This window comes from Mytilus trossulus, chromosome 2 (genome assembly GCF_036588685.1).
Source record: "Mytilus trossulus isolate FHL-02 chromosome 2, PNRI_Mtr1.1.1.hap1, whole genome shotgun sequence".
Classification (NCBI taxonomy): domain Eukaryota; kingdom Metazoa; phylum Mollusca; class Bivalvia; order Mytilida; family Mytilidae; genus Mytilus; species Mytilus trossulus.
In genome coordinates this window covers 32,228,546-32,242,940 of record NC_086374.1, presented here as the reverse complement: position 1 = coordinate 32,242,940, position 14,395 = coordinate 32,228,546, and the positions used below count along the sequence as shown (strand labels likewise).

General features: G+C 31.3%; 1 protein-coding gene across 1 annotated transcript; it reads left to right on the top strand.

Moving 5' to 3' along the window:
- The first annotated feature begins 411 nt into the window (after positions 1 to 411).
- On the top strand, positions 412 to 12,618 carry LOC134707026 (neuronal acetylcholine receptor subunit alpha-2-like). The gene is made up of 7 exons (XM_063566498.1): positions 412 to 504; positions 1,686 to 1,840; positions 8,078 to 8,122; positions 9,291 to 9,400; positions 10,098 to 10,328; positions 11,067 to 11,383; positions 11,902 to 12,618. Exons 1-7 carry the CDS (start codon positions 447 to 449, stop codon positions 12,252 to 12,254), a joined length of 1,269 nt encoding a protein of 422 aa, XP_063422568.1. The 5' UTR covers positions 412 to 446; the 3' UTR covers positions 12,255 to 12,618.
- Positions 12,619 to 14,395: the final 1,777 nt, after the last annotated feature.

The following is a 14,395-nucleotide window of genomic DNA, read 5'->3' as shown; positions in this document are numbered from 1 at the left end:
TTATCGCTCTTTCATCACTCGATTGGGTTTTGTTTTCATATGTAATATTTATAAAGAATGTTAACCTTTATATTGACAAATAACATCAATATCTCAAACAAATTAAGATGATTCGGTAACTTGAACATTTAATGTTGGTGTTAGATCATTTAAAATGTCGGTGTAAGTCGTATACAAACTGTACGTATGTTCTGCTCTCATATGTAATCTAACGTTATCAGCTATGTTCGTCTAATTGACACTATAGCTATAAATTTAATCAGCAAAGAATTATTACAATTGACTAAAGACAACTTAAACTTAATAGTATAATGCGTTACGATTATTTAAAACAATAAAATACAATCACACCTTTACTGCATATACGATCAAATTAAAGCCCACCTAGTCAATTCATTACGATATAATAATTCATACTACACATCTGATTTGTACGGAAAAACAAGATGGGCATATTTCAAATTAGTGTTATTGATTTTATGACTTTTCTTTTGATGTGCTTTGGTAAGTGCTTTCTTCAGTACCAAAAATATTACTTCCATGGTTTATATGTTTATACTGATATAGAAAACACACAGATAAAAAAAACTGAATTTATTGTTTCCGTTTTTAAATATGAACAAAAATGTGAATAACGGGTAAAAAATATTGAAACTAAGAGGGATAGCAAAGCAAAAAAGAACGAGGATAAATAAAAGTTACAAGAGTAATAGAAGAAACGGGTAATGAGAATAGCACTTTATAAAATTGGTGTGACCGGGAACGCTCAAACATAAAAAAAATAATAATTACCAGGATGTATGGATACATTAGGAACAATATCTTCAAAAGGGACATTAATCCAATAGCTAAAACATTCAAAATCAACTTTGTCTGCTGGAGTTGGGACTTTAACTTCTTAATAATTTTTAATTTCTTCAACGGTGGGTTTAAAAAAATATCCTTACCGAAATACTAACTACTGAGCTCATGCATGATACCTTCGTTTACTAAGATTCAATAAACAGTAGTTTCTTCGTAAACAGAAAAGAAAGAACATTCCTTATCATATAGTTTAGGGCTTTAGGGTCCGTATTTGGTTTAACATCACAGCAATCATACAGATTAAAGCTTACATTGTTGTTAAATGATCTTAAAACTCGGTCACGTATGCAGACACTTATAAAATATATATTTCAAAAAATGGTAACAATCAAATAAGGGCATCTTAAATTAAATTGTCATATAATTTAGTTACAACAATATAATGACAACTTCTACGAACAAAGGACAATCATAACCCATTTGATATATTTAAATAGTCACCAACCTTAAGGTATACTTCATCAGGTATGAACGAACACCCTTCAAATCTAGTACTTCTGGTCTTGAATTTAGAATGCTTTAAATTCGAAAAAAAAAGAAGAAATTTCAGACCTAAGTTGCATGTTATAAAGATTAGTTATGAATACAAATTGGTCGTTTATTCTTCATTTTAGTTATGCATACACATTGGTCGTTTATTCTTCATTTTAGTTATGAAAACTAATTGGTCGTTTATTCTTCATTTTGTGATAAACTACCACACATAAGTTTATGTAAGCACAGCTAGGATTAACTATACAGCAAGTTGAACTAAACGAGAAATTAAGCGAAGAAAAAATATATCATGGAAATTCATTTCATTTGAATTTTCTATCAAAAAGGCATTTTATATATTGTAAATGGACAATGGACGGCTGCAGGCGAGCTGGAAGTGAGAAAGCAGAAGCTGGATTCGACAACATATGACAGACTTGTCAGACCAACTGATACAGTAGCTGTTAAAGCTGCACTTAATCTCTTATCTATCGATTCATTGGTAGGTAAAGTATACAAAGCTTTTCATGAGGTCGATATCAGGTTATATAATTTTTAATCGAATATTTTTAAGGAATTGTGATTCGTTAAACCTAATTCACACGTATACATTTCATTTACTCAAACTATGTTGTTGTGTTTAGATTTTCGTAGATTAAAAACAGCATATCGAACACGGCTTTCATTATATTACTAGAAATACTTTCAAGAAATCCCCAATTGAACATTGTTCATGCAATAGTTGTTAATTATCTGAGACAACGTGGGGCCAAATGACATACACATATAAAGTAAGAAATATTTATTTGGCAAAAGTACAAAATTGTACGGCCACGGCTTGACAAAGAATGGGACTGCCGAGAAACATAATTGGCATTCAGGCAAGTCCCTAGTGTATATAATTAAACCTTATAGTCCATTCCTTATTCCTTATTTCCACATTATTGTCCATTCCTTATTCCTTATTTCCACATTATTGTCCATTCCTTATTCCTTATTTCCACATTATTCTTATTCCTTATTTCCACCTTATTGTTATTCCTTATAATGTCATTTCCTTATATATCAATATAATATCCTTATTAACATTATTGCTTCCAAAATATATCGGATGCCGGCCCTGTGAAACAGAAGCTCAGCGGATACATAATTCCATTATAAGAATCATACTATATTTGTAGATGTTGTGTCACTATTTTCGCCACATGGTCGAATTCAGTGGCTATACCAAGAGTTATTGGACACTTAGTTCGACCACGCCACCAATGCGGTAGCGACACAACACGCCCGCCGTGACCGTACTTTTAAATGACCACACATATATTTATATCTAAATTACCCTGTAATGAAATAAGAAAAACAATTGCCCACATGAGATAAAGTAACGCCGTCAGATGTGAATATACCGGGCGTATTATATATTTCAGGCTATTTTATGTAACAACCTCCCAATTGTATACATAGCTAAGCGGCAAAGGTGTGGCTTGTGGCTGCTTAATTCGTGCTTATTGGTTTTTACCATATCTTTGATTCAAATTGAAACTAAATCCATTATTCCTACATGTATTCAAACCTTTAAAACTTAGAACACATGAACACTGGTACTTGTCACCAAAGACAGAGAATAAGGGAACTTTAACCTTTGGTCTTTGCATTTCATACTTTTAACAATATTTTAGTTTAGTTTCTGTTATTTCTATACATGTACCATGGCAACATTGATCCGTTTTTGAGAATGAGATAACAATATTAGCAAAATTTTGCAACATGATCTTTCTTTACGGATAACAGTTAGCTGTCCTATAAACCCTTTTAATTTGTTTCAAGTGATATATAAGCAATAAATATAGTTACATGCAATAAAAGTGTCTTAAGTGTTTCTAAAAGTGGTGGCCAAATGATATCATAATTATACAATTTACGGAACGCTTCGAAAGCCACTAGACCTGTACACTATGTATCTGATGTATCTACTTGAAACAAATCAAAAATACTAAAAAGGAACAATTTACAGACACTGTGTCCTATCGATGTATCGACTTGATACAAATCGAAATATATTTAATTAAAAAGACACAATTTACAGACACTATGTCCCATCAATGTATCTACTTGATACAAACTAAATTATCCTTAAAAGACACAATTTACAGACACTGTGTCCTATCAATGTATATACTTGATACAAACTATATTATCCTTAAAATACACAATTTACAGACGCTGTGTCATATCAATGTATCTACTTGATACAAACTAAATTATCCTTAAAAGACACAATTTGCAGACACTGTGTCCTATCAATGTATCTACTTGATACAAGTTAAATTTTCTAAAAGACACAATTACAGACACTGTGTCCTATCAATGTATCTACTTGATACAAACTAAATTATCCTTTAAAGACATAATTTACAGACGCTGTGTCATATCAATGTATCCACTTGATACAAACTAAATTATCCTTAAAATACACAATTTACAGACACTGAGTCCTATCAATGTATCTACTTGATACAAACTAAATTATCCTTAAAAGACACAATTTACAGACACTGTGTCCTATCAATGTATCTACTTGATACAAACTAAATTATCCTTTAAATACACAATTTACAGACACTGTGTCCTATCAATGTATCTACTTGATACAAACTATAAATTATCCTTAAAAGACACAATTTACAGACACTGTGTCCTATCAATGTATATACTTGATACAAACTAAATTATCCTTAAAATACACAATTTACAGACACTGAGTCCTATCAATGTATCTACTTGATACAAACTAAATTATCCTTAAAAGACACAATTTACAGACACTGTGTCCTATCAATGTATCTACTTGATACAAACTAAATTATCCTTTAAATACACAATTTACAGACACTGTGTCCTATCAATGTATCTACTTGATACAAACTATAAATTATCCTTAAAAGACACAATTTACAGACACTGTGTCCTATCAATGTATCTACTTGATACAAACTAAATTATCCTTAAAAGACACAATTTACAGACACTGAGTCCTATCAATGTATCTACTTGATACAAACTAAATTATCCTTAAAAGACACAATTTACAGACACTGTGTCCTATCAATGTATCTACTTGATACAAACTAAATTATCCTTAAAAGACACAATTTACAGACACTGTGTCCTATCAACATATCTACTTGATACAAACTAAATTATCCTTTAAAGACACAATTTACAGACACTGTGTCCTATCAACATATCTACTTGATACAAACTAAATTATCCTTAAAATACACAATTTACAGACGCTGTGTCATATCAATGTATCTACTTGATACAAACTAAATTATCCTTAAAAGACACAATTTGCAGACACTGTGTCCTATCAATGTATCTACTTGATACAAACTAAATTATCCTTGAAATACACAATTTACGGACACTGAGTCCTATCAATGTATCTACTTGATACAAACTAAATTATCCTATTAAAAAAGACACAATTTACAGACACTGTGTCATAACATTGTATCTACTCGATACAAACTAAATTATCCTAAAATGACACAATTTACAGACACTGTGTAAATATTCGTCCTGATAGATATGCCTGAAATATTTGCCACTGGACGTTAATCAACCATCAATCAATCATTCTTATTAAAATATCTAATTGGTACAGAGAAAATTTATGGTGTAATAAATTATCTGAATTAATGAAATATTGGAATACCCTTTAACAAGCATTGAAATAGTAATTTCAAACAGACACTAGAAGATTTCTACAAAATTAAAATTAAATCTGAACTATCTAAGATAAAAGATGGAAACTGTGGTTAACTTTTTATTTTATCACTAAATTAAGAATAAGTGCACACTCATTAGCAATAGAAACTAATAGGTACGCAAGACCAACAATACCCTCTAAATGAGAGATTTTGTAAATTTTGCACAGTAAAAATTGAAAATGAGATTCATTTCTTGAGTGAATGTCCGCAATATAGGAAATTTAGGTCTAAATATAAAATTAAGGATATTAATTCAAATAATGTGGATGAAAATTTTTTCAAAATATTAAATCCTATGTCTGAAAAGGATAAAAATATATTTGTATGTATATTGAAGAAGCTCTTCGTATGAGAGACCACCGTACCGTTTCATCAGAGAATAATCTTTTACAGTAATTCGTGCATATACACATAATTCTTATATCTTATATAGGTGGTTGTGTATTTGAAGTAAATTTATGAAAATTTGAGTAACAAATTAATGATGTACAAGTTTATGGTATCAATATCAGTTTATAATGTAATGTCTTTCCTACTGTTATGAAAGATTGTATCAGAGTTGAGCCGTCCTTCGATAATGCATGCTGTTAAATTGTATAGTATACACCATTGTTTGCAATACGAGCAGTCGAGCCAACTGCATAACTTGTGTCAAGTTTGACGACTGTTTATTTTAAATAGCAACCAAAGAACAGTTATCTATGTGTAACATAACTTGTTTGTCTCTCAATTTGAACTTAAATAATATAACTATGGCCAGTATTGGAACAAGTTCTAAACACAAACAAAAATATCATATCTTTCATAAATTACCCATTCGTGAACCAGCCTCATATTGAGGGACCCTACAATTTATGGCAGGATGGGGACCATTGCATCTCAAACATTTATGAATGTATCGACATTGTGGTAACATACATGCACCTATGTTATTGAACTCTTAAAACATTTCCTGTTACTGTTAACCATATTAACCCCATAACTAGGTGCATTTGGCTGCACTGTATGAATATATAACATCCAAAGTTCTTGGTCAACAGTAGCCCATGACATATCTGAATTTCTATATAGCTTTCTTTAAACGAAACTGTTGATTATGGTCCTTCGAACCTGGCCCAATATTGAACGACTTGCACCCAACTTAACCGAATACATACATGTTAAAATATCTTGTGTATCTTCTAAATGTACACCAACATAAATACTTATGTAAATAAGGAAAGCATCTATCCATGTGTAAAAATCAGTAATCTTTTCACTTGGTTTAGTTTGGATAATCAGCTGTTCATTTGTATCTACAGTTAGAGAATTTGATTGCTCTGTGCCTGAATTTGTATTAAAGCAATATACCTAAACCTACATATTCACCCTTAAATATTTTGTTCTGAGTTTTTGTGAAACATTTAAACATAGATTATCATTTACACTAGTTATTGGCAAAATATTAGAACTTTGTGTTATACCTGTATCATACAGTACTCAGTAGCTGGAGAGTGAATAAGGGCATTGACAATCTGAACAACTTCATTTTTTAAGTTCTGGAGTCATCATACATGTAGCTGAAACTTGCGTGGAAGTATGCTGTCCAACGACAGTGCTAGATCTGTTTCTCAACGTTGTCGGTTACGTCCCTCTTTTGTCCCTTTGGCTGCATTTATAACTTTTAGAGGGCCTTTGTGACAAACGTACTGTTTTCCCCATTTCCATAAGATCTTTGGTTTTTAAAACTGAAAAATTACTACAATAATATCAGTGAAACGACCGTTGAAAAGTTATAATAGATATACAACTCGTCTAAACATCAACCCAACAATGTTAGATCTGTAAATTTGCTTTCGCAAATTATAAATAGATATATTTTAATTTTTATAAAATTCATACATTTATTCATTATTGGGTTTTCTTTAAATTGCTTGCTGTGTAGCAGATGAAACATTTCATATAACGACAGTTTTAAAATCGCAGACGTTTATGTGACATTGTCTTTAAAACCATGTGCGCAGTTTTTATCTGAAATTACGGGTCTGTTAAAATTTCTATTTTTGGAAATATAACTCATGATTTCCACTGAATTAAACCAACAATTAAAATTTACAATGAAATATTTAGAAACTCTTTACAGAAGAAACAACAAAATATATAAAATCTTTAACACTATTTTATACTGGATCAAAACCATGTGCTTTTCTATCTTTCAAACTTTCCGAACCTTTTCAGTAAAATAATATTTTGAAAGACATCCATTTCATATACCAAATCAAAGAAATAAAATTCAATATTCAACTAAATTTGTTATAATTTGAATAACTTCTGAAACAAACATTAGTTCATTCATACGGAACCCAATTTTTTGCGTCTTCCCTCTGCTGTATCGTACGTGGTAAAGAAAGAATGATGACGTCACAGTTATCAAGGTTAAAATAATTAACGTGACTCATAATACATAACAAGTTCCACCACGTGTGCAAAGCGGGACAACTCCCAAAACGTAAGCCCACTTTCCTCCGATAACCGGATTTATTCTTCATAGGAATAAATCTTATTAACCTTTGGTCAATGCGATATTTAATATGTCGCCCTAGATAATTAATTTTTGATGGCGCATTGTTTGTCAAAAACTTAAGCTTATACCAGTATATGACTTACAAAATATGATTTATCAATGTTTTCAATATTTACTAATTTTATCATATAATTTTATACAATAAGATCATCTGTAAATGAGGCAAAACATTTCCTGCAAAGAATTTTGTATTTATTTAATAGTATATAGTTTTAATTGTAACAGTGTTAGTTTTGATATTCTGATAAAATTCCGCTACCAGTACATCATAATACACCATCTTACAATCTAAGGGTGCAATTAACCTTCTATAATAAAGACCAACATATTTCAAGTATCTCAATAAATAATGAAATGTATTGGTTGACTCTATCCCTGGCATAGAATAATTATTTTGTAGGACACTAAATCCATGACGCTTACAATGACCGGATGGTTGACAGTGGTAAGTAACTAACATAATATATTTGCAGCGCTTAGAACGCATGTTTTCAAAATCAACATTATTTTGAATAATTATTCCACAACCATGACAATATAATAAACATAATTGATGCTATTAAAAGGTCACTAGCTTCCAAATTCATGTTCACCGATTTGACTCAAATTCTTATATTTTATTAATAACAATGTAAAACATTTTTCCAAACTATCAAAAATATCAAATAAACAATTTACAGGACATGGTATCATTAAGATGTTGCTTCGTTTCGTGCGCGAAATTTAGCAAAGACGACATCTAATTAACTATCAAGTTGACCTTCTATGACCATATAAGCGATGTAAACATAAACACAGATATAAATAGATTAAGCAACTCGTGCAATTAAATTCTTATAGAACTGTTAAATTTTGTATTATAGATTAAAATGTATGTTTATCGTCGTTTTTACCGTTATAAGAATGTATTTGTGTGGATCGAATCAGTTAATCAAATTATATACCTTTGTTTCACTTTCAATGTTGACATTTTTTTCCTTTCAATACCTGTACACGGACAATGCATGCGTTATTCTATCAATTTCTGCGGGGTTAAATTGGAGATCACATGAATATTGATGTAATAAGGTCGAATCATTCACTTGCAAGTGAATAAGTCATTATCACTGTTTATTATCTTAATTTGACAAAATTGAATCATTTTTGCTGATGAAAGCAAATTATTATTTCACTTTTCACTTTTATTGATGATTGAACAAAAAAATCCTACTTTTGATTTTTTATATGTCTTGTAGCTAGTGCCCCTTTAAACTAATAGTGGTGTCCAAAATTGATGACACCACTCCCGTTTTTTTTGTGTGGATTTCTTTACGCATCTTCAAGTTTCTCCGCTGTTTTTTGTTGTTATTTGTCATTTGGTCGTTTTCCCCCGTGGCGTTTTCAGTTTGTGTTTTACTTGTGAATTTGAATTTATGCTTTTTTAAACTACGTCATGTTTAGCATTCTATATCGGGAGTTCGTTATGCCTTGATTGTTATGACTGTTTTGAATACAATGTCTAAAAAATAATAATACGTGAACGAAACAAACTGAGCTTGAAGTCATATCACAAGACCTCCATCAGTTTTTGAGGTATATAAAATTATACAATAAATATATTTCTATCTTGACAGGATTGGACCGACAGTAGATTGGCTTGGACTGTGGATGGTACATTAACAGCCGATTACTTCTACGCTCTGGACACAGAAATATGGAAACCGGAACTCTTTATTGACAATTCGTAATTATATACACATATACATCAAATAGCAAAACATAGGGTATAAGTTAATCCATACATGACAGAAAATCATTACATGCACAACAAATATCATAAAAAAATATATTATTTTTTTGTAATTTGACAAATGCATTTGGTCTAAGAGTTAAACGGATAGCAGGAATTACCAATATAGTTAGAGAAACAAAACACTTCAAAGACAAAAGATGTGTATAACTACACAATTAAAGAAACAACAAACAATACGGAGTTTTGATAGCATGTTTTGGTATGTACACATTTAGAGGGTAGAGGTAACAAGTTTTACTTGCCCACCAAAATCTAACTGTCCCATAATATCTTGCTATTGTTTGTGCATTTAAATGTTTAGTAATGAATAAGGGTGGAGTTATCCAGTTGAACAAATGAGCTTTTTTTACTTTTGCAATATCTAGACCAGATAAAATAGCATATTATGCAAAATGTTCATTTTATAAAATATCAATAGCGAAAGGTTTCTTAGGTTTGGTTCAATTAGTTTTGTTATTCCACTTATTTTCGATCGTTTTTTTTCTAATTTTGTAAACCAAATGATTTTAATTTATCCTGAAAAAAACAGATTGATTTTTGTTTTTTTTTATAATTAATTTTATAATTACATTATACGTATTCATATTTGGTATCTTAATGTTTAAGTAATAGTTTTGTCTTAAAACAGGAAACAAGATGTGAAAATATTAAACGACGCATACCTACAGTTCAAAGTTGAAAACACGGGTGTTGTCGAATGGGAACTTCCCCTTATTTTCCAGACACATTGTGAAGTAGACGTAACCTTTTATCCTTTTGACAAACAGTCATGTAGCATCGAATTGACCAGCTGGGCTTATACTAAGGAAGATTTGACACTTGAGGCACTTTATGAAAAAATAAAAACAGAAGACCTACAGTAAGCATTTCTCAAGACCCTATTATTCTTTTGTATGACACAAATAATATGTTGGTTAACTGAATTTCAAAAGCTATAAATGCAATAGGGTAATCTGCGGCTGTATATATGAAAACCAAAATTTTATTTATTTCAAGTACTTTGAATTTGCTTTCCCTAAGTCTATAACCTCGCTAGCGGTTCACTATTGTCGCATATAAATGTTTTGTCATTTTAAAAACTATGTTGCTAGGTGTCAATTTTTGTAGTCTATAAGATTTTTTTAAAGTGTTTTCGACACCTGCTATTGGCATAGAATAAATGTAGAGATCTAGAATTATTTGGTATTTTTTGTATTGTGTGGTAATGTTTAGGGCATGGGCATGAATACGGATTCAATAAGGTCGAATTATTCACTTGCAAGTAAATAATTCATCATCAATGTTCCTTAGCTTATTTTGACAAAAATGAACCATACTGGCTTCTGATCTAGAGATATAATATTTCACCATTTCACTTTCGTTAATAATCGAAAACAAAAAAATGTAATATTTTGTCTTTTGTATATATCTTGTAGCTTGTGTCCTTTAAACAATAATTTATTTTTCAAATGTGCACAAATTAAAAATATATGAATAACGTAAATAGAGGAATTTCAATTCACAATTTGCGTAATCTAAAAAATCCTTACATTAAACGATGTTTAATTATTATTTTTTTTCGTTTTGAACAAATTACAATATCTTACTGTTCTTTCAGAGAGAACGGCGAGTGGGCTGTGACAGGGTCAGAGGTTAAAGCTAAAGATCTTACAGAGACTAAAGCATCGGGGTTTGTGAAAACGTATCCTGTACTAGAGTTTGTTATCACACTACGACGAAAACCTCCATATTACGTCACTGGAGTGATCCTCCCAGTACTGCTTGTAGCCTTTTTACAGATCCTTGTGTTTGTACTCCCTGTTGATTCAGGAGAAAAGATAGGGTTTTCAATCACTGTACTGCTGGCTTTGGCTGTCCTTTTAACATTGGTGACGGACAGTATGCCTGCTTCAGCAGTACATATATCATATCTCTGTAAGTGAAATGCTAAATAATGTTTAAGATTAAAAAGAACCAGAATTTCGAAGTATGATTTAATCTGAGTCTTTGGGGGCAGATATATCTATTATATAAAAGATAAACATCGGTTAATATTACATAATGTATTTCAATCAAACTTTGATTTTTTTTTTCGTTCGCTTATTGTAGCATTGTATTTTTATTTCAAATTGATAATGCAACACACATATTCAGAATAGTCAAGAAAGAGGTCAAGAGATACCAGAGTCAAACTCATAGATCGAAAATAAACTGACAACGTCATGGAGAAGCCGAAGACACTAAAACGTTTTTCAAACTAATCAGTCTAAGAAACCGTCAACTCCATGAAACAGGGTCCTAAAAACAAAACTTTTCCAATGACCCTTTGTTAAAATAAATGTAAGCAGTATATTTGAAACGTGTAAAGACTGAACACTAACATAATTTTAGTTGCTACACTTACAAAAGGAAACCATTCAACTTATAACCATAACATATTTTTTTTGTTTCAGCTGTTTATTTAGCTATGACGCTTGTTCTTGGTGTCTTCTGCGTTTTTGCTACCGTGATTGTAATCCGGATCAACTTCAGAGATGATGCCGTTCCAGTTCCGAAATGGGTTTACAAATTAATTCGAGGCTGCTGTGTTCCTCTTTCTTGTTGGCGAGGATGTTGTAAAAACTCTGTGTCTACTAATAAAGGAGACGATAATAAATCATTTGGCTATGACGACCAGGATGATCTGCTTTGTTGGAAAGACGTGTCTGCTATCATTGATTGGTTCTTCTTCGTGCTGTTGCTAGTCTTGACAACTCTGCTAACAATAATCTTTACTTCGGTTTTGTTGATTGGTGGATACACATAAAGTTACATTTGTTGTATTATTTTAAATATAGGATATGCCATATGTTGTAATGATTTTATAACGTACTAATTTAATATTTAAAACGTCATTAGCATAATACAGCATCAAAATAAACAGTTCGCTCACAAAACTTGTATGCATTAATTTTATAAAATTTCTCGAGTAAATATGTGATGGTTATATAGTAAAAATCTTCATTGTCGCGTCATATAATTTACACTCAAATTTTTTAACTAAAATGTATTTTGAAATGACTAGTAAGCGTGTCTGTATTGCACTCAAATGATACCAAGTGATTTACCGTTGTTGTAATTGGACACAAAAACTCAAAACAGTTCTCAGAGCTTATTTTTGTAACAATAAAGTGTAGGTCAATATTAGTTGATTTTGAAAACTCCGTTATTATTTTTTCCTCTAAGTAAGTTGATTTTGAAAACCCCGTTATTATTTGTTTCCCTTAGTCAGACTTATCTGATAGCCAAAAAGTCCAATTATTATGCTTTACAAGTGCAACCTCCATTAATTCTGTTACATCTCTCAACTCAGAATTTGATATTATAGTTACAAAGAGATCTTAATACAATGTGCTAAGTTTGCTGAAAAGGGATTCAAAATATCATCACTGCGGTACTATCCGCCTTCCACAGTTTTGATTACTATTGGATAAATCATACCGAACTAGGTTAAACCAAAACACATGTTTTTATCGTAAGTGGGACCTCATTTTTTCTGGTCTGTGCTTCCGTTTGTTCGTCCGTCTGTTCGTTGTACCGTTCGTTCGTTCGTCCGTTCATCTGTCCGTTCGTCCCGCTTCAGGTTAAACTTTTTGGTCAAGGTAGTTTTTGATTAAGTTGAAGTCCAATCAACTTGAAACTTAGTTCACATGTTCCTTATGATATGATCTTCCTAATTGTAATGCCAAATTAGAGTTTTTACACCAATTTCACGGTCCACTGAACATAGATATAAACACTTAAACGAATTTCCCAAATGACTATGTTAAATAGACATGTACTCAAAGGAATGAATAAACAGAAATATTTAATCACACGATTTATATTCTAGAACTTACACGTGAAAATGTGTTTTGTATGTTCTTATTCTCGTTATACAAGTAAGACCTAAACAATCCATCCACAAGATGGCTATTTTTTTTTTTAAAGCTTGATCCTACATATTCTGAAATATTTTCTTTCAATACTACCCAAGAAAAAACCAGTCTGTTTCTATAGAACCAATCTGCATATAATAAGACAAGAAGGACCAATTTTCAATCAATTTTAAAGCGGATAAAATATGGAAGGTTTAGTTGTGAACATTAGGCAGCAACCATTTGATTTTCTGGGGGGGGGGGGCTATGGGTTTTTTTTTCTGGACAATTTTTTTTTGCCTGCGGCGAAAAACAATGTATTTTTTTCGCGACAAGTCGAAAACAATTTTTTTCTTTCAAATTTAGCATGACATATAGTGGCAGCTGAGGGTGAAACAAACATTTTTTTCCCAGAAAAACAAATGGTTGCTGCCTAATATATATAAACAAACAACAGGTCAAAACCTATGATTGCGTTGGACAAAAATTTTATATTTGTTCATGCAAAACAAATTTCTTGGTAGAGGGATCTGAACAAACAATATTTTCAAAAATATCAAAGAAGTAAAAAGTATATTATAACAAAACGCATGTGACTAGCAGGTCGAACAACGAGTGTCCTTAAACCCTGATGACCCGTTATAGCGGGTCATAAGATGTAACAAAGGATATCTTGAGTATTGATTTAATTCCAAGGGATGTCGTTATTACGACATGATATGTCGAAATTACGACATAGCGATGTCGTTATAACGACATGTTATGTCGAAATTACGACACAGCGATGTCGTAATAACGACATGTTATGTCGAAATTACGACATGCTTTGTCGTAATAACGACATAAAATATTTTTTTGGAATGGCCCTTATCGGCTTCCGTACAATAAACTATAAAAAAAAAAAAAAAAAAAGGAGAAGAGATGGTATACCGCAAACATGAAGAGCAAGATTGATACACTATATCCTGATATTGACAAATAATGTTTCTTCGGTGATGTTAGGAATCGAAATGGCATTTAAAGGCCGTATACCTCCATTTAGGATAGAGTC

Excerpts from the sequence above, each read along its gene's own strand:
- LOC134707026 (XM_063566498.1), top strand. The coding sequence starts at position 447 with ATGGGCATATTTCAAATTAGTGTTATTGATTTTATGACTTTTCTTTTG. Across the intron at positions 8,123-9,290 it reads TGACCGGATGGTTGACAGTG|GATTGGACCGACAGTAGATT; the intron begins GTAAGTAACTAA and ends CTATCTTGACAG. Across the intron at positions 10,329-11,066 it reads ATAAAAACAGAAGACCTACA|AGAGAACGGCGAGTGGGCTG; the intron begins GTAAGCATTTCT and ends CTGTTCTTTCAG.